Consider the following 25206-nt stretch of genomic DNA (forward strand, 5'->3'; position numbering starts at 1 on the left):
CAAAATGATACAAACAGAAGAATACAGTTTGCTGTGTTCATTAAAAAGCCATAACAGAGTCTGCTATTACTGCTAGTAATCCCAATATGTGCAAATGTAGTCTTGAAGTGAATGACTCCCTTTGGAATGGGAACAAGTTTTGCCTCCAGGAGTGATGATTAAAACTGATTGCTGCACTTTAAAATTTAAGTTAACATTTTTTTCTGCTGCTACTCTGATTTGTTTTGGTCTTGTGGCTGCATGTCTGTTTTCATGGGTACATTCCAACATGTAGTCAAGCAAAATATGCAGCAAAACCAGCAGTTGGTGCATTTTTCACAGCTTAATTCAGATTATGGCCGGCTCGTTTTGTCACACATTTCCTTTTAGCTTTCAGGTGAATTTTCACACACAGCTGCATACTGTAACACAACAACTGTGAACTGATTTGACAAGAACGTTAAATGTTTGTTGTACAAGATGATGTAACTATTTTTGAAGATGTATTTAATACAACATATTTTGGACTGAAATAAATAAAAACTGGTTTGAAATGATCAATAAAAGGAAATGTTATGGTTAAATGAAATACTTTCCTTCAGCTTTACAATGTGTCTGCAGTGTTGATATTGTCAACACAAGATGTGTGCTTATAAAGCTGCCTTGTCTTTTGGTCTCAGAGGATTGTTTGTCAAAGGATTTTCTTATCTTTTTTTTTTTTTGCCTCAAAACTCTTTAATATTGACTGACTGATAATTCATCCTTTTTTTTTTTATTGTTCCACATCAGTCCTACAAAAGTAGAAAAGGTTATGGCTGTAGCCACTGTGAACAGGCTGCTAAAACTGGAAACAGAGTTTTTCTTCCTGTTTTGGTAAAAACAGATATATCCGATTTAACAGATGACAAAACCTCAGAGGTAAAAGCAGACAAAGCAGCGAGCTGATGGGGACTAGGGTTTGACTGAGAACGCTGAAATACCCGAAGAAACAAAACCGCGTTCATAGTAATGGCTTCAGAGTGCAGATTTCACTTTCTAAATCTTTGGGATGAGACAGATGAGGGTAGGGAAGCAGAGGGAGAGCTGGAGTCGGATTGTGTGGGAATTTCAGATTGGTTGAATTGGTATCCTGAGTCAGGTAAGTATGATTCTGCAAACTGAGTTAAATGTTCCTAGTGTTTCCTTTGCAATCTGTTCCTTGTATCACTTTGTTTCCTTCTTGGTTAGTGAAAGTTTCATTAGCGGACGTGGTTGTTTTGGTTTCTCCACAGCAGTACAGCCAGCAGGAGGCACACTGTCTCCTGCTGCAGCGATTGCCATGTCTGTGTGATCTGACTGGTTTCGCTCCTCTTCCCCAGGGTGTGCAAACCTGAACAGTCTGGACTCTATGAGCCCCCAGGAGAAGAAGAGACAGGGTTACATCCACGAGCTGATTGAGACTGAGGAGAGATATGTGGAAGACTTGCAGACTGTTCTAGATGTAAGGCACATAAATCCTGATTTAATAAGGGTCAAATGTTGTGGCAGAAAATTTTATAAAAACAAATTGTGTTGAGTTTAAATTTACTTTTGATCACATTTATGAGTCTTTAAATTTATTTTCTATGATCTTTTAAATCCCTATCTTTTTCTGTGTGTGTGTGTGTTTTGGTAGGTTTTCCACAAGCCTATGTCTGAGTCAGGCCGGGTGAGTGATGCAGAGATGGCGATGATCTTTGTCAACTGGAAAGAACTTCTGGCCTGCAATACTAAACTTGTCAAGTAAATATCACATCACTTTGTCAAATAAATATGGAAACACTGCTAATTAAATGTCCCACAGCTGCTGCGAGTTAAATGGATTTTAGCCATGGAAAAATACACGTCGTGTTAATTTCATGCATGTGTATGTCGTGTGCATGTAGGGCTCTCCGTGTTCGGAAGAAGACGAGTGGGGAAAACATGCCAGTGCAGATGATCGGAGACATCCTGGCAACCGAGCTGTCCCACATGCAGCCCTACATCCGTTTCTGCTCATGTCAGTTTAACGGCGCTGCACTGCTCCAGAGTCGCACTGACAACGAGCCGGACTTCAAGAATTTTCTCAAAGTAGGAAGAAAAGGAAAGAGAGGAATCTGTGTGAATGAGGAAACGTGGCTGCATGGAAACCCAGTCCTTACACATTTAAATCAGAGATGCATGTTGGTTCTATGACTTTGTGGTTCCTGTTGGTGCTTTTTTTGTGGTTTTCACGTTTGAAAATGATGGTTTTATAGACTTCTACCTGAGATGAGTATGTGCTTTGCCATCACATACATGAAGGTGTCGACAATCTTTTATTTCCAACAGAAAATCGCCACAGACTACAGATGTAAGGGAATGCCGCTGTCCAGCTTCCTGCTGAAACCCATGCAGAGGATCACACGCTACCCACTGCACATCAAAAATGTAGGCAACATGGTTCCCAGTGTCTCTGTGGTGTTTCAGAGACTGGCTTCTAAGTGTAATAAATGTTGGTGTGTACACCTAATTATTTGCAGATCCTAGAGTGCACTTCAGAGGGCCACGCAGATCATGTTCCTCTGAAGGAGGCTCTGGAGAGGGCTGAGGAACTCTGTCAACAGGTTCCTAATCCTACTATTGCAAAGTCATGTTTATACTCTGTGCTCTGGCTAAAAAATTGAATTTTTCTATTGATTTGTGTGATTCTTGTCTGCATTGTGCAGGTGAACGAGGGTGTGAGGGAGAAGGAGAACTCCGACAGACTTGAATGGATTCAGAACCACGTGCAGTGTGATGGAGCTGCTGAGGTATGAGGCTTTCTGTTAAACCATACTGACAAACCTTTTATACATGGAACTCCATTAAAGGCTTCTCAATGGTCTCTCTTCTTGCAGCGTTTGGTCTTTAACTCCCTTACCAACTGTTTGGGCCCCAGGAAGCTGCTGCACAGTGGGAAGGTGAGTCTCGCCAGAACACTGTCAGAATCATAAAAACCACTGCAGTGGATCGTTACGTCTGAAGAAAAGAGTGTATAGATGTTTTAAAATCTGAAGACAGTGGATGAAAACGCAGTGGCAGAATGTTGCACACAGGGAGATGACACTCGGAATGTTGCTGGGTCGGATTGGGGATATTTTTGTTACAAAACCTCAGAGTGAAGTTTTCAGAACCCAGAGAGTCAAATTAAAGTACTGAAATCGTGGCGTGAATAATGTTTCTCTGTTGATCACAGCACTTTCTCTGTCTATCTGCAGATGTATAAGGTAAAGAGCAACAAGGAGCTGTGGGCCTTCCTCTTTAACGACTTCCTGCTGTTAACTCATGCAGCGAAACAGTTCACTTCATCTGGGCCTGATAAGCTGTTCAGCTACAAGAACAACGCTCAACTCAAGATGTACAAACCAGTACGAGACGCATCCCACGCAGGACACTTTCAGAACTTGCCCTTTATTATGTGTTTGTGGATTTTTGTGCATGACAGTGTGTCATCTTTGTGTTTTTATAGCCCGTGCTGCTAAACGAAGTTCTGGTTAAGCTTCCAGATCCGTCCAGTGACGAGCCAGTTTTCCACATCTCGCACATCGATAGAGTCTACATTCTCAGGACTGACAACATCAATGAACGGTAGCTGCACCCACACACATGCATCCACACGTGAAATGTAGAGTTCTGAGCAAGCAATACGAACGTTGTGTGTGTTTGTTTTCAGGACGGCGTGGGTTCAGAAGATAAAGGCAGCATCTGAGGAATTTATAGAGACTGAAAATAAGAAAAGGGAAAAGGCTTATCAAGGTTTGTGTCTTACACTCAAACCACCATACTGTTGCCACACAGTTTGCTGATCACAGTTAACCAGTAAATCTGTGTGTGTGTGTGTGTGTGTGTGTGTGTGTGTGTGTGTGTTGTGTGTTTGTTTGTTTGTTTGTTTGTTTGTTTGTTTGTTTGCAGCACGATCTGTGAAGACCAGTGGAATCGGCAGACTGCTTGTCACCATCCTGGAAGCCACTGAACTGAAGGCGGGAAAACCCAACGGTGACTACGAATACATTAAAGTCATTAGTTGATGTAGTTAGAATTTAATGGGCTAAAACTTGTGATCCTTAGCTGCTGTGTCAGCCAGCTTTTAATTCCTGCTGCATAAATCCTTTTTTTCCTCCGTTCACATGAAGTCAAGTCCTCTCTCTGTCCCCTGTGCAACAGTCACATTTACTCTGCATAATGCATGTTTCACATCGTTTTTATGCTCTCAGCGTTTTTTTTTTTCCCTCTTCATCATCCTCATCTCGTTTTGGCTCTCTGCTTCTGTTCTCCATGTGCTCCTCCATCCTCCTTCCCTCTCACACCCCTGCCTTCTCTGCTCTAGGTAAAAGTAACCCGTACTGCGAGGTGACCATGGGAGCTCAGATCTTTACGTCCAGAACGCTGAACGACACATTGAACCCCAAGTGGAACTTTAATTGTCAGTTTCACATCAAAGACCTCTATCAGGACGTCCTCTGCATCACCATCTTCGAAAGAGACCAGTTCTCACCTGATGGTCAGCCAAAAGCTAACTATTTGATTTTCTCTTCCTTTGTCTTTTAGTTACTTTGATAGTCTTACTCCTACTGCAATCTCTTCAGAGCTATGCATATATATATAAAAAAAGAAATTAAGCTTATAACAAAGATTTTGCTACAAATTTGGATTTTTCAAGTCACTGAAATTATATTTAAAACTCATTCTGTGAAAGCTGCTTGCTTTAAACCCACTTATCTTGTTGGAAGAGCACTGATCTCTCAGACTGGACTCTGTCCCACTGCTTGTCAAAAATCTCACTCAAAGATGCAGCGTGTTCCAGATCCAGCATGTACATACTGTTGAAAAGACTGAGTATGGATTGTTTCCAGTTCCTACTATCACATGTCCTCCTTTCTGTTTCCTTTAATCGTGTCAGAATTCCTGGGTCGGACCGAGGTACCGGTGGCAACCATAAAGAAAGAGTTGGCGGACAAGGGATCAGTGACACGCCGTCTTCTGCTGCATGAGGTTCCTACAGGAGAAGTGTGGGTCCGCCTCGACCTGCAGCTTTTTGGCAACAAATAGCCAAGTAGGAAGAACTGATTGGAGGAATCGTGTCTTCTACAGACACCCCAAATAAGAGCAATTAACCAAATGGGCCAAGCTGCTAGTTTTACATTAACAGAGTAGGATGGTTTTCTTCCCCATACGTGACATGAACTCCAAGGAAATACCTTAATACACACACACACACACACACACACACACAGTGCCTTAAACATGTAATACTAACCAGCACTAATAATACCTCTGATGTCATGTCAATCTTACAGTAGGAATTGAGCTTGTGTGACATCACTTCTACCCAACAATAGGAGTCTCCCCCTTATTGCCAGGCAGAAAGGGAAGCAAAGCCTGTTCAGCAGTCTCTGTCTTTGCTGTTCTTTTAAACTCTGAAGGGTTTAATAATGTGGGTAAATGAACAAAAAAAAAACTTAGAAGCTAACTATTTTAATTTTAACAAATGTTTCTCTGCAACAGCAGCCGATTTTTAAGTAATCATATGTTGCCAAGTCTTCTCAACCAAGGCCATTCAACGAGTTGATGTTGAAGTAACTAATGTTTTATTTTAACTGTCAAGACGTGTTTATGTTAAAGCTTTTTTATTTTTATTTTTTTTTTTAATTCAATTTTTTTTTCCTTTGTGAGGAGATGGTAACGGACGGTTTGCGAGAGGCTGTGCTGACCTTCTTCTGGGCCGTCACCGATTGTAAGCTGTCTGGCTCAGCGTCATCCTCTCTCAGCAACTTTTAAGAGCGTCACAAACATTAGGTGACAGATGACTGACAGCAACATGAAATTCGTTGGACAGCCTGGCGAAGAGTTTTTAGTTTGCAGCTCTGGTCTGGAGTTAGTTTACTACTGTAAGACAGAAAATCTCAGGATTTGTTGTTCTGGGTCAAGTCTGTGTCACTGCAACAATACTGAACAAAAATTTCCTAAGCTTTTTTTTTTGTGAGATGTGTGTTCATGTGTGAGGACATTTTATTTGGTGTAAAGATACTGAGAGGGTCGAGAAACGGATGCGATACAGTGTTTGATGCTGCAACATTTGAAATGAGTCTTCTATTTCTGGCCTTAATGCAAGTCATCTTTAAAGATGTTTCATTTTCTAAAATGATTTTACTTTATTTTATTAGTTTGGGATTTTTGATGCTCCTTTTCTGTGCTTTTTTTCTTTAGTGAGCAAAATCAGCCAAGGCCAAGTGATTTCAAGTGAAAGACGAAGTTAATTAAACCAGAAAAAAAAGGAAAAACAAAGTCTGTCGTGACTAACCATCTCTATCTTCCTCTTACCTTTTTGATTCAAACGATTTTTGGGATATCAGTTTTTTTAGATATCATAGTTGGGCATTTTCTCAGCAATAAATAACAGTATTTTTGTTTTATTTTTCACACTTTCGCCATGAAAGGCGCATTTTTAAGTGTCTTTCTTTAGGCCTTTCCCCGTGGACATCATTATCCATGTGTTGCCCCTTATAAACATGAAGACCAGAAGATTTTAGGATGTAAAAGCTACATATTTGTGTTATAGGTCAACCTTCTGCTTATTTTCCATTGTTCAATGTCTCCTCTGACTGCCTGTGCTCTGAATATGAACATAAGAGTGTTGTATTTATTTCTTAATTTATGCGTGTGACTATCCAAAGTTTCAGAGCGCCTTTGCTGTGTCATCTCAGATAATTGGTTGGGTCTCATTGGGTTTGCCTTTGACAGTGACACCAGTTAAACCACGTTGAAACTGACTCATACAGGTAGAAGACTTGAGTCACCAGTCACTTTCTAAGGCCTGCTGTTTTGTTCTCTGTCAGTTTTTGTCTTCTTTAATCAGCAAGTTTGTTTTTAAGTCTGGAAATAACTCGTGTTTTTGAACTTGTGGAAAATATGCAGAGACAGGACTACTTTACTTGTATGTATATTGGTGTTGAAGCTTGTCTTTTTTTTTTTTTTTTTTAATTTTCTGAGGCCGTAACCCAGACTTTCAGCCTGGAGTCTGCAACCTGCTGTTTGTGCTTATTTTGGCCTCTATGTGGCACTCTCAATCAGGGTTTTTGAAGGCAAATTAAATACATTAAACTTTAATATGTCCAGTTATTGTCTGACTAGAGGTAAAGGACAATGAAAATTGTGCACTTAAAATCCACGTTATGACTGAAAGGCTTCTTCCACTTTTGCACACAGTTACAGCTCCATCTCACCGTTACAGCAGAAATAATACCTGCTTTTAAAATGTTAAAAATTGTACCTTTTGTTCAGTTAATGTACAGCAAATTAAACTGTCATTTTTAAAAGTTATCACCCTTCCTACCAGTGTAGGAAGGGTGCTTTTACTGGTCTACTGATATGGTTTAAAGTCTGCTTATTTTTAACAGAGCAGGTTAAACGTCTAATGACATAAAACCAGAAAATCGTCTCATGATACAAAATCGTTTTCTTACATTAAATTTTCACTGGTTTCTTTTAGTGTTCAGAAAAAGGTAAAGGAGTTCAGTGTAGAGTTGTCAGTGCGCACCAATAGATCTCATTAAGTTATCTTTACCCTCCACTGGTTCCGACTGGGACCACAGGAGCAATTGTTATGTAACTGTAGAGTGGTTTTGCAAGGGGCAGAAAGCAACACACAGCTGCACATCTGAATCAACAAAATCAGCTGAAGTCAAGTGGTGCTGATGGATTTCATGCAGAAGGGGTGTGGTGATATAATGGTTACACCTCACTGAAATCAAATGTGGTACAGGTGAAGCTGGATCACTGTGGCTGGAGGGGAAATTATTGACTAACACACAGTCTCCCACACTGGAGAAGTGGCTCCACCAAACACCTGGAGAAATATCAGACATCTCAACAACATAGGTCTGAGAACAGATAAGAGTGAAAGTTTGGCTAAAAATATGTCATGCAACAAGGCAATGATAGCAAACGGAGCAACAACAAAAGAAAAAAAAGATTTTTTCACAGGGCCAGAGAAAGTCCACACCTCAAGCCGACTGAAATGCAGGATCATGAGAGACCTGGGCTTTAAGCTACACTGTCATGTAGTGTTTTTACAGTTGTTCTGCATTTAGTCATGAAATGTTGCTGTGTGCCATGGGTTTTTCTTCATCTGAGGTTGTATTTACCTCCTTTTAGAACCTGATTAGTATCGCATTGTTTTTTTTGTTTTTTTAACCTAATACATAAAACCTTAGAAATGAACAATGGTGCATGACTGTGATTATTGTTATTTATTTATATAGATAGATATAGATATGTATATGTGTGTGTGTGGAGGTGTTTACCTAAGTGTATATATTTGTGTAAAACAGATGTCACACTTACATCATATTGAAACACAACGTATGAATCAATTATTTATCAGTGTCATTTTGATGTGAACACTTCATTTTCATCTCTCAGAGCCAGTTATTGTCTTAATGCAGTTAAGCGTGGTCCTGCAGAGCTTTTCAGATTGTTTCTGCTCATTGTCTATTTTAGCTGACGTTACCTGCTCTTAAAGAAAAGAAATGTTAAAGAAAGTCTTGTAAACTCAGTGCGTACAACCTGCCCAGCAGTGTTGCAATGATGGGACAATGCTTGTAAATAAGCCAGTGCATCCTGAAAAGTATGGTTACGAGTTTAAAAGGTTGTAATTTGGGTGTTGTACTCCCTCTAAAGCTGCAATTATGCGAACGGCTTGGCCAAAAAGTCAATAATGAGACCATTTGTGTTCTCTCTGTAATTATCACAAAAAAATATCAAGATTTCCTCATAAATAGAAGTGCAGTGAGCTCAGATGCAGAAAACAGAAATAGTAGGATCTTAGAATCCGGTAAACAGAACTTTTGCACAATGTTGAAATGAAAAGAAAAGTGCAGTAAAGCAGAAGACGGAGAGAGCGGTTTAAAAAGCAGGAAGAAAAACAAGACACCGAAGGGAATAAACACATATGGAGACAGAAAGAGAGTATGAGGAGAAAGAGACATGCATAGAGGATGAGTCTGAGAGGCCCCCAGTTCCACTTGACTCAGTCATGGGAATGATTTGATTATCACCACATGAACAGCTGTCTTATATAACACACACACATTTGTTTGTTCCACTATTCCCATGGGGACACTTACAAACATAATGTCCATAAACACTTTATTCTAACCCTTAACCACAACAACTTTGCCTGCACCCTGAAAATAGACTGACTTACCCCTGAAAAACAGCAGTCTGGACGGAACTGGGAGCCCCCACAGCAGCTGGCATGCAATCAGTTTAGAGTCCCCACAGGGATATAAAAACAGAACACACATACAAGAAGATAACTTGGAAAATAATGAGGTCTGTGTTCTGGCCCAAAAGCTACACAGTGTAAAGGTTCCCTAAAGCAACGGTAAGACAGGGAAATTAAAGTAACAGAGGCCGTCAGGGCTGTTCTTGTGACAAATGTCGCAATAAAAAGAAAAACAAAATCAAAAAACAAAATCACTGGCCCTGTTACTATACTATTGTAAATGAATATTTACTGTAGTATAGACATCTTACATCCTCAGCTCCCAGATGGAACTAGACTCAGACGGTTGTTGCACATATTGTCGAGGAAATTGTTATTTTTGTTCGTTTTGTAACTTAAATGCTATGATGGCTCAAGAAGAAGAATAACTGCTATCTATATTAATGCATCAGGTATTAAGTAACCACTGGTTTTATATATAAAAAAGACAACAACAAAACAGCCATGAACGACCATATTTGGAAAATGAAATGGAAGCTGAGAGCAGCAGATTCAGCCTGATTACACGAAGAGGAGTGTCTTCAAAGCATAATGGTTATTGAGTCATTCAAATATTTCCATAAGTTACTCCAACACACTGATCAGAAGAAAATAGTAAACACCAGCTTATGACACCATAATTGCATGTCAACAGAATCTGTCGACTCAGTTGATAAGAGAAATTGTCTGATTTCATGATTTAAACTGAGTTCACACTTAAACTGACTCTGTTGTCCATACGTATCACATTTTTATTATTAGTCTAAACAACACAGATCCGATTTGATCAAATCAGACCCAGACCTCGTCCATATGTGGTCTGGGAGCAGATTCATATCTGATACCTTTCAAAGTGACCTCAGTCTGAACAGTCTTGTTTCATTTCACCAGTTTTATGTTGCTGAAGTGAGACATCCGTCACAATTTTGTGCTTGAGGAGGCAGAATATGGGAAGAATAAATTTTACTTCCATAAATACACTCTGCTGTGTGTGACATAGCGTCGTTCTCTGTGTATGCAGGTCACTTCTGATGGAGTCTGATGAATAACCAAATAGAGCATTATAGGATCTACATTTTAAATCAGTGCCTAGTGATCATGAGTGGTACTGCACATTTCAGACTTAGTCACTGCATCCATTTTTTATGAAGGCTGTGTAGTGTCCAAGGCCTGACTAAGCAGATCACCATTACTGTCTAAACTAATAAAAACACATCACTGTCCTGGGGGATTTTTTATTAATATTACAATAACTCTGGGGTATTGTTTAGTTTCCGTGCATTGTCATGTTTTAATGAACGCTGTACACTTAATCAAACATGTAAATCTGTGGCTGACAACAGTTTGTCAGAGTTCACAATTTACCTTTCAGAAAAGCATCCCAAAATATGTGCTAAACTGCAATTTAAAGTTATATTTTATATTGTGTATTGGTTTTATATATTACTTTGGTTTTAAGCCACAGCCCAATTACTGTGTGTGGTTTCACCTCAACAAACATATATAGTGGAGAAGCCTGGTACACCTTTGGCTCATTATTTTAAACTGTAGTTCCCGTCTATTTCCATTAATAAATATTAATCACTGTCAGTCATAATGAATTTGTTATTTGGCTGATGGACTGAAAGGAACCTACCCAGCCTGACCTGAAGCATCATCCTCCCACTTATAAATAATGAAGTTAAATACAAGAGGAGCAGAGACTGTTGTTGTGCAGTCCCAGTGTTCCCATTCTGAAACCCAGTAGTCCTGTCTCTCACTATTTCATAGGTGACTAACAATGGTTCACACAATGCACTGCAGAGACTTTGGAGAGTTAATATTTAAACATTCAGAGCATGAAGGGCTAAAAACGTCATTGTATGCCAAGTAGTTCATGTGGTTGATGTTGTGTATAAATACAGTCTTTAGTTTGTTTATTTTTGTCTGTTTATTACTGATGATGATGACAAGTTAGGACTGTTCTACGACCCTCTCAAACATATGGACTCATGGAACTTTATCTTCTAAAGTTTTCCTTCAGTCTGCTGTAAAGTCAGTGTGACATGAAAAGAAAGATGTCTGTTTTCCATCTTTGTTTCTAACCAACAGGCAGGCAAAGACCTGTAATGTTCTCTGTGTAATAAATGTGCAGCTCAGTGGGAGACAGATGCAACATAACTCTTCTGAGTGATATTAACAGTTTATTCGGGATAATGAAAATGAGCTGTGGAGGAACATGGTTAATGTTTACTCACTGACTCGTGCATGAATTACACTGAAAAGAAGTGTGTGTGTGTGTGTGTGTGTGTGTGTGTGGAGTGGAGTGGAGTGGAGGGAGGGAGGGAGGGTGGGTTATTTTATGCTACCCCCTGAGGAGCTGGAGCAGGATATATAAAGATTTTGTACTCAGAATAAATCTTTCTCCAAACATGAATTATATGTGATTCATGTATTATATCACAGAAGAAGATACAACTCAATGACAATAAAGTTACATTTAAAAACATTTTTTATAACCAGTTCTTTTTTTCCATGTTCCCTTATATTGTATTTTTGTCAAACATTATTACAATAACTTTGCCTCTGCAGAATCAAAACAGACCTTATTTTAGTCTTACTTGGACTTGGCGGCAGCCATGTGTGTTGGTTGAGGATAGTTTCTTTTATTTGCCGACACGCTAGTCGTTTATCACCTTAACCATGTTTTTTTTTTACGTGGTAGTATTTCCTGTGAATATGTTTATGTTCTGATTGTGGTTCCAGAGCTGACCGCCATGTATTAATATATCCTTCCTAGATGGGTGAGTACTTTTAATTTTACAACCAATAAAATTATGCAACAATTGTCACGGTGGCGTAGAGGTGTGGACCTAAATACAGCAGACTGAAGCTGCTGAGAAGGTTCAAGGAATCAGGTTTATTTAGTAAAACCTAGGTAGAAGACTGACTGAGGCACAAACTAACACTTGAACAAACACAAGACTAAACACAATGAACCAGCAACTGAGAACACAAACCAAGGGGTATAAATACACGGAGGAAGTAACAAGACAGAGGTGAAATGAATCAGAAAATAAAACCAGGTGAGCTAATAAACGGGAAAGCAAAACAGGAAACTCCACAAGAGAAAACTAAACAAGGAGAACTACAAACTAGAACAGAAAACCAGAACTAAAGAGAACATGAAACATCCCATCCTGACAACAATAAGGATAAGCAAAGGTGACTTATGTGAATGCAAGGCTTTGAGGAAATGATGCATGTGCACTTTGCTGCTCTTGTTTGTACACATAGTTTTAGTTGTGAACTGGAGGCACTATGAGGACTGACCTGGAATAATTGCCATGTCTGACTTTATTGCCCATATCAGGATGAGTGGACATGAAATGAATGGCATTGCCTACATCCAGGCCACAGTGTGTGTTTAATACTAATGATTTAATTTAACATGCTAACACAGAACATGCAGTTCACAGCACACACACTCACTGTCCCACTGGCATGGAAGTCAGACTCTTACTCATCCAAGACAGATATATAAGGTTGGACATCTAGAACATTAATGTAAGGTGTCTAGACTCTATCACTCTCCACATGGAAACATCCAGCCTACTCAGCAAGGACTGGGGAGTGACAATACTAACCCAGACATCATTTCACCAGTGGAGGTGGGGCTTTTAAAATCCTGTCAGCGGCCAGCAGCAAGCAGCAGCAAAGCTCTCTGGGAAGCGTTTGTGCGCAGGCATGCGGCAAAAGAATGAGCAAAGTACTGACGCTATAAGTACATCTCTGTGATTCAGGGTGTGTGTTAGACAAGTCTTTCAGTGAGAAGAGTGTGTCATACAACTGGAGCTAGGCTGCCTGATCCGCTCGCAGGCTTTACATCATTTATCTGATTTTTGTTGTCCTAACCTGTCAGTTCACAACATCCTCTGCCTAAAAGCAAAAGTTTTACCTGTAAGACTTAAAGGTACATTTGTATGTTTTTATTTTTTTCCAACTCATACGTGCAGAGAGGCTTTCTCTGAAATAAAACTATCTACTGTAAGGAGGCTTTCTCCAGGAACAGGAAGGTTTCTCAGACTCTTCCTGCTGCATAACCTCAGCACAAAGATGATCTGCCAACATGATAGGATGGCTGATCAAATTTTCATCAACTTTATTTGATATTAAGTCATTTTTAGAAAATAGCTGATTTTGCTTTTAAACATCAGTCCTATTCAGCCATGAGATTCAGTCAAGCGCACACACGTGCACATGGCTGTTGCTCTGTAAACAGCTGCAGCAGCTGCCTCGCTGTGTGAATTATGGTTAAAAAAAAATCTCTGTTTCACTGGTCTCTGCAAGGAAATTATTTTACCTCTGAAGCTTTTTTTAATTATTCTCTTTTGTGCGTCAGGCAGTCTTTAAATTCAAATTTAAACTGCATGTCTTTTTTATTTTTCTCATTGCATGAACATTTAAACTCACAGGATGTAGGCACATCCTCTGACACTATTTTCATTTCAGCTTCAGATATTGTTAGATTTGTTGAAAAATGTTTACCTTGCTGTCACAGAGTCCCTCCTTGTTGCCCTCCTTGTTGCCCTCCCTCAGTCTTTCTGTCTCCACCCTCTACATAAAGAGACAGGGAGAAAGCAAGAGAGAAATAGCAGCAGCCTACATTTGCAGCCATGCATGCTGTGTGTGTGTGTTGTTAGTGTGAGTGAGAGAAAGAACGGGATGCAGACGTTTGGCAGAGAGGGAGGAGGGAGATTCAGTGGACCTGTCGGGGTCTCTCATGTCACATTTCTGCCCTCGGGAGCCGACCCCTGTCTCTCTGACTGGAAAATAACCTGGAAAAACTAAAATGGAAAGAGGAAAAGAGCCCTCTGGAAAACAGTCGAAGCAACTCACCTTCTCCTCCTGCTGCTGCCTCTGCATCAAAGACAGAAGTAAAGTGTTGAAGCGAGAATGACAGACGTTTTTCATCTGTATTTACATAAAACAGTGAAGGAGAGGAGGAAGCTTTTGTGCCAGAGTGACAACTGTGAGGGGTCAGGAGAGATTTATACATCTAATTGTACAGTCAATGTTCTTTTGGTTTTCTTTGAGAAAAGAGCACAGAGGAGACGAAAGGGGAGGAGAGTGTAGAGAGCAGAGATTAGAGTACGGAGCAGAGGAGGAAAGAGAAGACATCCAGAGGAGAGGAGGAAAGAGAAGAGGAGAAAGCAAAGGAGAGAGGAAAGAGGAGTAAACCGGCTCCAGATGGCTTCTTGGCATTAATGAACTGTGAGTATAAACATTTTGTTTACATACAGTGGTAATTGCTGATGCTTCTGTTGACAATCCAACTGTCACTGTTGTTTATCTCCTCGCTGGATTACTTTGCATCCACATGTCACTCTCCTTATTTTCTCCTAAACTGATTCTGTTTATTTTATTTAATTTTTTCCCATTCTTTGTGCCCACACTGTGGTCTCTCTGAGGGTCATGTTGGTAATGGTGCAGCAGGAGAGGGAAAGGCCACTGTCACGTTAGATTAGAGTCAGAAGACACTCACTGAGGGAGAAATACGCTTTAAGTGTGATGAGTGCTATGTGGTGGATATGTGTGAGAGGAGCTGGATGTGTTTGTGTGTGTGTGCTGGAGTAAAGTGCGAGCCAAGCTGACATAGTCATAGTCATAGTTTTCCCAGCCACACAGAGAAAAACAAAGAGCCATTGTGCAGCATGAAGACTTGGTCAGACACGGAACAGAAAAGGGGGAAGATCATTATAAGTGAAAACAAGGAAGGATGGAAAAGTACTTTGCACTGATGCAATGCTAATCTTCAATAATAGCTGCAGATTGTGTCACAAAACTCAAAAGTTAAGTTTTTATTCTTTACATTGATTAACTTTTTTTTAAAATTTTCCATGGAGTATCCCAGTGTTGAAAAAAACTGATTTATTTAATGCTTCTTGTGCTTTTAGCCATATTTAAAAGCTCGGTTTACAGGGGTTAATACATTTGTTTTCTTACCAGGTTAGACCACAACATGGATGTGCAGTAAATATAAGTCCACAGCCCACTGAGCCATTAAGCCTAGCATAAAGAAAGAATAAATAAATGAAAACAGACATTTAGGTCGCAGAAAAACAATACTGTGTCTAGAACTGACTAAATCTTCCTACCAGTACTTGCAGAGCTTGCCAACCCATACAATATATTTGTTAAATCTGTTTGGATAATATGAGAATTATATTGGTTGTTGCCAGTTATTTCAGTGCAATCTGTTTTTATTATTTCAGTTTGCTAATTTCCTTTAGATCTTCTTCAGAAACATCATTTACCTGTAAAGTGCCCTCACTTGTCTATATGGCAGTATGTTGTTGTTTTTTTTGCTTGTAAAAAAATGGACGTTTGGAAATTATATTAAAAGTGTTAAAATCTTCAGTGTTTGAGCTTCACCAGGTCTGTGAGAAATGACATCTTTTGTCCTTAAAATGCCATCTAACATGAAGAGAACAAATATGGAGGCTGGTTTGTTGGTGACAAGTGAAAAGGTAGCATCCATGTGAATGGTAATGTGACACAGTGACAAGATGAGGAGTGTTTGTCACTTTTCCTGTCAGTGGTAGTAATGTTGCACCTGATTAGTTCATCAGCTGTATCGTTTGTGGTTATTAAAATTACTGTTCAAACTCACAATAATTAGCGCTGTCTGCACACCAGAGTGGTATTTCTCATTGCAATAATAAAACTGTAAATAAATTTGTACATGTAGCACTTGCTTTCATATAATACTCTTTAATTTTTTGTATAATTTAGTTTAGTCACATCAGTCAAAGTTAACTATACTTAGAACTGCAGAATAATCGATCCAATAAAACTGCTAGTCCTATTCCATTGCTTGAGTAATTACATACAAAAGAGTCAAACTAGTTATCAGAATGTCCTGCAGAGGGTCGATTTGCCACTCAGGGAGATACGTCCTCGCTGCATCACAAGGGATGATGATATCCGTTGTAATGCAGATGTATCTGGCCAGACAGACAGGGACGGATGCACAGAAGTGATTTATTTATTGATTTAGCATGTTCAGTTAGATTCAGCACAGTAAAATGTACTGGTACAGCAGTATGTTATTTATGTTGTGATCCAGGGTTGATACTTGAGGTTGTTTTTGCACAATGCTGTGAGTAAATGACTATAAGATGTAAAGGAGCTTATGAAGTAAAATGTGAATCAAATGTTTTTGTGTGTCAACTATTCGGTTCCTCTACTGAGAACAGTAACATGTGGCTTCACTGTGGTTTCCAATTGTCTGGACATCCACGCTGTAGGGCTGTTTTTGCCATTTTCAAGTCGTCTCCAAGGTCTGTTTTGTGTTAGAAAACACTTCCAGATCAGACTGTCACAATAAAAACACAACTAAGCCATTTGCTTGTATTCAATGGTGACAGAACTTTTCATTTTGATGGCTCTGATAGTTTCATTGACATAAATACTTTTAAGGAATGAACTATATGTTTTTAGCAAGTGACTCACTTTTGCTGGTTATCCACTAGGATCTGTAGTTTTTATTAATTGTTTTGTGAAACGTACTGTTGTGCAAATGTTAATTTCTTTTGTAAATGCACCAAAGCAGCTGAGAACAACAAATGACCAAAATGTGTGATAAAAGTACAGATTAAATGCAAAACTTGAGCTGAGTTTTGTATTTTATCTGTACAGATCATAGTACAAGTATATTAATTTAAGTTAATTTTATAGGTCCACTTAGATAGATAGATAGATAGATAGATAGATAGATAGATAGATAGATAGATAGATAGATAGATAGATAGATAGATAGATAGATAGATAGATAGATAGATAGATAGATAGATAGATTGATAGATAGAGGCCATAATGAGCTGGTTGAAGGCCAAGAGTCTCACACTAACATCATTACATAACTGATACTTGAGTACCTGACAGTAAATTACAGGATATTTTTTTCATTACCTGCTATGACATCAAGGCTCACCTGTTCACAGCTTTTTAAATAAAATTAAAATGGTACAAATAATAAGGTCACCTCTAAAGATGTTTAGTAGTGGTAAATTCAGGAAATACTGCATTAAAAAGGAACCTGTAATATATTGAAGTCATTCATAATTAAACAAATGCATTTTGTTGTGACGTACAGTAACTCTATTTTTTTTTTACATATTCAAAGACAGAGAAAAGAAAATGGGAGAAAGAAGGGCAGTCGCATCCTGCGGCATTAACATGCAACATCACAAAATGACCCTGACAGTCCGAGAATTTGAAAGTGCTTGGAGGTTACATCGTGTTTGTTTGTGTTATAGAGCACTGACATGTTATGCCTTTAATTTTTTTGCTGTTTCCTCTTGCACTAGAAGTGTTGATACGTTATTTCATTTTCATTTTTTTTTTGGTGACAGAGGTGCTTTTATGCAAATAAAGGAAATATGATAGGGCGAATACATCTTGTTTGGGAATTTTTTTTTAAATGTGGCAGATAAAATGCACATTTCTACTCCAAAGCACTCCTTGTTTTTCCTAACAGGTCAACATTGCTGCACTTCTGTGTTTTTACAGCTGAAAACATGCTCAGAAATTAGGCCAGTTTGATCTTCGCTGAGAGTATCATTCATTTTTCATGTGTCAGAGTTTAAACTACTGCCCTGTCTCTACAGCCTTGCATCATTACCATACAGCATTTAGGTTTTGGCATAGATATTTTGAAACAGTTATAAAATATGTATCTATAATCTCATTGCTGTATCTTTACAAGAGTCTCTTTAAAAAGATATTACTTGTGTCACGCATTATTAATTGTCTTCACACAATCATTTTCTCTGTTGCAATAATCAATAAAGGTCCATAATGGAGTAAAGTCTGCGTGAGAAGATATTAACATGTAATGAGAAGACTTCAAAGTTGTGAGCCTGGGAAATCAATGCGTTTGCTAAATGAAAGTGTGACCAAAATAGAAAACATGCCCATGTTTCTTTTAGACTGCAGTTTGACTCTATAACAGCCTATAACAGGATTAACGCTCATGTCTGCAGAGCTTCATTTCATCATTAAGTTTCAACATTATGAAATACTAGAAGGGAAATATAATACTGACAAAACTTATTGAAAAGCTTTGCAAACTTTTGGTGTAATTAGAGAATCAAGCTGCAGGCATCAGTCTGGTTTAAAACGTCCCTTGAGCAGGTACTGCATCGTTCACTTGGTTTTTACTGTTATGAAGAAAATAAAAGTGGCTCGGCAAAGAGGAATGGAAATGTTTCAGACAAGTATCGTGGGCTGATAGACAGTCTTACACAACATAGTGACTGAACTAATAATAAGTATGGTCAGAGAAGATTAGCTTGTAAAAAATATCTGTTTTAGGATCGGAATAACACAGACAGATTGACCTTATCATAGATTATCACAAAATTAAAACTACATGCAGAATTCTCAGCTTCATAATATGAAAAAAATTGAGGTTTGCAAGAGAAACAACTATGATGCAAATGTAATAGAAGAGAAATTATTTTTTGTACACAGCAAAGCTAACTTAAACGTTTGTTTAGTGTACTTATAGTTTCTCACGATCCTGCAAATTAATTGAAAAAAGGCTTTTAATTAAAAAAAATTCTCAAAGCACACAAATAACTAACAGCTGGCATCCCATCAAAAGTCCCCTCTAGCAAAAAATCTGCATGTGTCATCTATGGATGATCTCATTGTCAAAGCCGTGCAGTCAAAGCCAGAACTATGACAGAACATATTCAGTCTGTTGTTTTTGTGGCTGAGCTGGATGATGTGCAAACTAACACAGAAGCAGCACGCTGTACATGGAAATGATCCCAAAGAAAGTTTCAGTGGATGCTTAACGCTGGGTCTATGTACGGAATAACAAAGCTGTTTAAGCGTTGAAACTCCTCCAGCTTACATCTGTTTTTTTCTCATGATTTAATTGTTATTTCCCTTTAAAATATCATGCTGTATTCCTGTACAAGACTGGTAAAATCCTTATTTGAATGAATGTATGTGTTTTATTGCCACCTAGTGGTTGAGTCACATCACCTTTTCTCTTTTTTTACCCTACACAAGCAACAATTTGCTCATCTTTTCACGCACTTCCAAGTTTAATGTGCTACTGTCAGAGACTGCTTTCAACAGGATGAGTCTGGGTCTTTGTTAAATTAATCTTCATTGTTTGATGTCATCTTCTTCGTCAGTCCAGGGACCAGCAATGTTGGGAAACTGCTGTAAGAGGTTTGCAGGCTTTCCCCCCTTATCTTCCTGAATGAAACAAAACATCAGGAATAATTCTAATCAAGAGGCATGTCTGATAACTAAAGGCAAGGAAAAAGTAGCTCATATAGGCAAATACAAAGAAAGTCAGCTTCAGTTTCAGAGACAGTCGTGTATTTGAAGCAAATAGTTTGCTTTTATTCATGCTACATAACTGACTAGAAAAATCATGTGCAGATGGAGCTCATCAGTATCATGGATTTACTGTCAGTATACAACTACAACTCTTTCTCCAGCAGAGACTTGGGACATTTATCCATGATGACATCGTCGCTGTGTGAGCACTGAGCGACACCCGCCCTGTAGCACATGCACTATACAGAGGTCAAGTGTGCACTGCTGGTGGCTGCCTGATGAATCCGTTCTCGAGGCAAGGCTTGACAGCGGTCAGCACAAGGAAAAAGAGAGAAGGGATTATATTATAGCACAGAAACAGTCAAATTCCAGCAGCTGTTTTCCTTTTATGTTCCCATATTGTGTATTGTCTCACCAGTTATCTACATAAGAAATGGCGGACAAAAATATGTAGTTACACTGCATGTTTAATTGTCTGTAGCTCACCGCGCCGCTGCCTTCTGACAACCTCCAACATGTTAATGTTCTCCAGACTTATAAATTTGTTTGTGCATGCTACTCTGATATTATAGCGCATGTACAAATAGGTGTGAATGCAGACTTTATGGTGTTTGTATAGTGTTTTAGCAGACAGGCTTCCCTGAGGCAGGAATGCCTCATTGTTTTTTGTTTTCTTTTATGTAAACCCTGCTGGGAACCAGCTCAGGCATGTTGGTAATGGCAGTGAAAACTTGGTGAGATGGATTTATGGGTGAGCTATCATACTTTCCAAAATACTCTGTGATTAACTTGCAATTTGTCAAATTGCAAGTTTAATCACCGCAACCTGTTTCCAGAAAATACATGTTTAAGTTGTGGATAAATGGAAAAAACTGGTTATATATTGTGGGACATTTCAGCATGAATGATAAAGTAGTGAGCACAGTCTGTCCTCATAAATGAGACTGGCTTTGACAGCTTATGAATGGCATGTGAGTAATGTTTCAGAAATAATAATAAAAAAAATTTAAAAAAGACACGCATTGTTGTAAGCACAAATCAAAATATACACAGAGATGCTTATTGGTGAAAAAAATCAAATCTGAAACTATTTAAAATCTTTTAGAGGTATTATTGTGTTCTTCAATCCCTTTCATCATTGCATTCTGGGTGAAGATCAACAGGCAGATGTGGCTTTAAATCCTGTCTCTGTAAATGTACATTATTTCAAGACGATGATTATTTATAAACATTTCTTCATCCTCACACTTCTGTTGTTCTTTTCCCTTTTGTCCATCATCCTTCTCACAGTGTCCTCCTTTCACCTTCACTCTAAAATCCTTCAGTCCAGGGGAGTAATGAGAAACTGATCCAGCCTCTTCAGAAGAATATCTAAACATGAGCAGTCCAACAGCAGGAAGCCCAACCATGGAGGTGAAGGTGGTCTCCCAGGAAATGGCGTTGCTTAGCAACATATTGGCGGCTTACACTTTTATTGCAGGTATATATACGATATTTAATATTTATACCCAAAATCTGCTAATTTTCTAGAAAAAAAAAACTAACAAAAAAAAAAGACAACAACAACAAAACATTATTGTAGCATCAAGTTAGTTCTGGGGGGGAAAATTAAACTCTGAGAAAAAAAAGACAGAATTCTGAGATTAAAGTCAGAATTCTGACTTTTTTCTCAGAATTTAGCTATTTTTCTCTTCAGTGGCCCTAATACTCTGTTATGTTAGGATACTCCTAGTGGTACAAGTTTAACAGGTAATTATCACCACAAAGACGGAAACTTGAGTTCGGGTCATGTGTAGCAATCAGACGGTCGAAGCACAGTAAAGTTTTTGACAGAAGAGACGTCAGAGTCCGAAAATTCCTCATATGCCAAAAGCAGAGAAAAGGAAGAATGAGGTGCAGTGAGGGAGAGGAGGATCAAGATTAAATATGATAAACTTTCAGAACAATTTGGAATGGTGTCATTTTCCTTGCAGATCAACCTGAGAGGACAGCACTGGTATTCCTCGGTGGCGTGTGTGTTGGTCTTCTTGTCACACTGTGTGCCATCGTCTTCCAGATACATTGTCGAGCCGACTGTCACTATGGCAACAGTAATGACCTTCACCATCGCCACAGGGTCAGACATCATCGGCATCGCCAACACAGCTGTGCCCAACCTCAGCCTGGTGACGGTAACCCAGACCACGCTGCTGCTGTAGTTGTGGCCTCTGGAGGGGCCAGGCCTGCTGGGGACAGTGAGACAGAGGAATGGGATGACACATCTGACTTGTCGGCGCGGAGACGCAGACGCTTCGAGAGAGCTCTGTTGAACGCCAACATGTTTACATCAACTGAGGGTATCTCTCATCATGAAACACAAGATTATATTTTTAAGATTTATACAATATATTCTTAAGATTTTTGTGGAATTTGGGAGATCTAAGTCTTACAAACACACACACACACACACACACACACACACACACACACACACACACACACACACACACACACACTCTCTTCCAGCATCTACTCTAAACAATAAAAAGAACAAACCTTAGGATCTAGGCAAAATCTTGAAGGTTATGTGAACAGACACAGTATGAATGTATTTGAAACTTTCTGTGCATGTGTGTGTGTGTGTGTGTGTGTCTTAACTTTCTGTTTGATCTTGTGTGTGTATGTCTCTTCAGAGCTGGACCGAGCCCAGCGGCTAGAAGAGCGTGAACGGATTCTCAGAGAGATCTGGATGAATGGACAACCAGATATCAGTACAGTCACTCAAAGCCTCAACAGATACTACTGATGCAAAGGCAAACAGACAGACAGTCAGACACAGAGACAGGACATGAGGATGGATGACAGGTGAACAAACTGGGGCCATGTGCAGACCGAGACAACGTATTGACAGTCGGCGTTGTTCTAAAAAGACTCTCATTAAACTGTTTCTGACTGTGCTGCCTGAAGCAGCCTCTGTGCTGTGTGAGCAACATGTGAACTGTGATGGTTCAGTCCTCCACAACTGGATCACACTGGCAGATTGGGATGGAAGAAAGCCTAGAAAAGATGTGAGGGCACAAAGGGAACTATAAAGCACATTTTGCCAACTTTGTTGTCATCTGATATTCTTTTGTATCTAACTGCTGTCATAAAGCAAGTTGAACAATCTGACTTTCCCATTTTTATGAGGTGCTTTTCAGAAGCAGAGGAGAAGGCCGAGGAGGGAAAATATTTCATTTCCAGTCAGAAGGCAAATTATATGACAATGTTGATTATTCGTTCAATTAAATGTTACAGATGGAGAGAAAAATGTCAACTGAATAGCAGTAAATGGTTCTAAAACTACTCTCTAAGGAGAAAACCCCATGGAAAGATGGAGATGTGCATATTGGTGCTTTTTACTGCTTTTTACAGTATTAACATTGTTTTCAGTGTTTTGTGAAAGTCATTTTCACTTTTTTTTTTTTTTTTTTGGTAAATCCTCATGTAAAAAACTTTAGTGTAGTGGTTCACATTTCTTGAACACTCTTTTATTGTCTCAGGATATGTTGCGCATGTGTTTTCTTCTCCATAATGGAGGTAAGGTTTCATACTTCTGCAGCTTACACACAAAATTAACTGCTATCACCGAATCCAACGACACGCAGCTGCATCAGGAGGGGTGATCTGATCCCAATCAGCATCGAAATGCAATGGCTTCCTCTGCCCATGTCAAAACCACAGACAAATAGACAACAACAGTTTATACACAGCAATCTGTGGCAGAGGTAGAGCTACGTGTATTCTGGGTGCCAGGTAGCTCAGCTGATTTGGTGGGCAGCCTGTGTGTAGAGGCTTAGCATCTCCATGGTGATGGGCCCAGGTTTGAGCCCAGCCTGGAACCATTTGCTTCATGTCGTCTCCTTCTCTCTTGCCTCCTGTCCATCCTTCTTCTAAGCTGACATAAAGTCCATAAAAAACGTTTTAAAAGTTTTCCATAAATTTCTGTCACAGGCGTAAAAACTTTACATCCTGTGTACAGATAGAGAAATGAAGCTGTAACTCAGAGGAAATTTTCCACTCACACATGAACCAAGTTAATGTGGTTGTAATTAAAGTTTTTTAGGTCTGCCATAATCTGGAAAATCAATGCCACTTTTACACATATCTGCTTCTTTCTCTTTTTTTTTTTTTTTTGCAAAACCCTTTTGTGTATGTGTGCTACATGTACAGTGACAAAATGATGTCTGTTATATTTCATGCAAGGTAAGATGAGGTTAAAAGTATATTTTTCACAAAAATGAAATCTTTGCTAAGAAGTTTTTTTTTTTTTTAAAAAAAAGAAGAAACTGATGACAACTGAAATAGCCATGAGGAAAAAAGATGTGTCCTCACCACTTCAGCTTGTCATCATCTGAAAGGACATCTTTTCACTGCCTCGCTGTGGTTTCAGAATGATTTTAAGCTTTCATCTGTCAGACCTCTTACAACCATACATGCCTTCGAAATCACTCCGACTGATCACTCTTTTGCTTGCTTTGCTGAAGTTGAATCTTGTGCACAGAGTAAAAGAAGATTTTACTGTTGTTTCCCTGAAATTATGGAGCTACATTTAGACAAGTCTGAGCACCTCCTGTTATTCAGTCTTGTCTGTTTTTATTTGTTGGTTTTTAATTTAGTAAGAACGTTTAAATGTTTGTTTGTTTTATTTTATTATTTTGGATTTTTCTTATTTATTTATTTTAATTGTGTTAATACTCAAGTCTTTCATTTCAATATTTGTGCTGCTTTGATTGCTTCATATGAAAAAATGTACACAGATTTGGTTGTTTTAAGTGTGTTTTATAAATAAACTAGACTTCTCTTGACTTGGCATCTTGCCGTATTTGCTGATTTGACAAAGTTTTACTTTCTAATGTACATAATAAATTCAACAAATAATTCATGAAATAAATCAATCAAATAAAGCACTTTAGTAACCTGTAATGTCCTTACAAGCAGATCCACTAGTGATTGCTGTGGGAAAAACAAAAAACAAAATTAGGAAATTACCTTTACAAGCAAATTGAAAAACAAGTTGAGTCAATCTCCAAAATTCTCAGTTTGGATTAAAAAGTGGTCCATGCTAATTACCTTAGTCGGTTTCTTTCTGAAAAATATTTCAAGCAGAAGATGTCGAATACACAAAACCCCTTTTAAGCAATTCAGAGCAAGCATATGACAGAAAATATATAAACAAATTTCTTGAAAATCTTTTGTCATTGCTTCCATTTGTAGCAAGCGATTAAACAGAGTTTATCAAAGTTGATTTAAATCAAGTCATTACTCACATCTAAGCAAACCCTTTGGTTTCTTTATAATGAAGAATCTAAATCACTGACACAGTTTTGTGGAATGTCAACTTTAAAGTTGTACAATGACCATAAAGACTCCTGGGAAATAAACATTCACAGCAGGGATTTAACTTTTTTTTTTTATAATTAACCTATAGCTTAATTATAATAACAGTCATTTATATTATTTATGTATAAATGACTTGAATTTAGGTATAAATTCAAATAATTTAAGTAATTCATGCAAATTCAAGTAAATCGATTATAACTGAACACCACAGTGTAAACACACAAAACACTGTGAGGGGT

At 38.6% G+C, this 25206-nt stretch overlaps 2 protein-coding genes across 2 annotated transcripts in view; both read left to right on the forward strand.

Annotated features, from left to right (window-relative positions):
* itsn2b (intersectin 2b) overlaps window positions 1–7300 on the forward strand; it is a 30598-nt gene extending 23298 nt beyond the window's left edge. Inside the window, exons 28-40 of the mRNA XM_079239354.1 lie at window positions 1338–1459; window positions 1634–1740; window positions 1884–2067; window positions 2308–2406; window positions 2499–2582; window positions 2685–2768; window positions 2856–2918; window positions 3216–3365; window positions 3467–3585; window positions 3671–3753; window positions 3910–3993; window positions 4325–4498; window positions 4898–7300. Coding sequence (XP_079095480.1) covers window positions 1338–1459; window positions 1634–1740; window positions 1884–2067; window positions 2308–2406; window positions 2499–2582; window positions 2685–2768; window positions 2856–2918; window positions 3216–3365; window positions 3467–3585; window positions 3671–3753; window positions 3910–3993; window positions 4325–4498; window positions 4898–5046 — 1502 coding nt within the window. The 3' untranslated portion in view covers window positions 5047–7300. The remainder of the gene's footprint in view (window positions 1–1337; window positions 1460–1633; window positions 1741–1883; window positions 2068–2307; window positions 2407–2498; window positions 2583–2684; window positions 2769–2855; window positions 2919–3215; window positions 3366–3466; window positions 3586–3670; window positions 3754–3909; window positions 3994–4324; window positions 4499–4897) is intronic.
* Window positions 7301–20983: 13683 nt separating this feature from the next.
* On the forward strand, window positions 20984–22391 carry eva1ab (eva-1 homolog A, regulator of programmed cell death b; the record flags this gene model as incomplete). Its single annotated transcript, XM_079243975.1, has 3 exons — window positions 20984–21086; window positions 21580–21942; window positions 22279–22391. The coding sequence occupies 3 exons, from the start codon at window positions 20984–20986 to the stop codon at window positions 22389–22391; spliced, it is 579 nt and encodes a 192-aa protein (XP_079100101.1).
* Between the last annotated feature and the right edge of the window lie 2815 nt (window positions 22392–25206).

This window comes from Telmatherina bonti (assembly GCF_933228915.1).
Source record: "Telmatherina bonti genome assembly, chromosome: 1".
NCBI lineage: Eukaryota > Metazoa > Chordata > Actinopteri > Atheriniformes > Telmatherinidae > Telmatherina > Telmatherina bonti.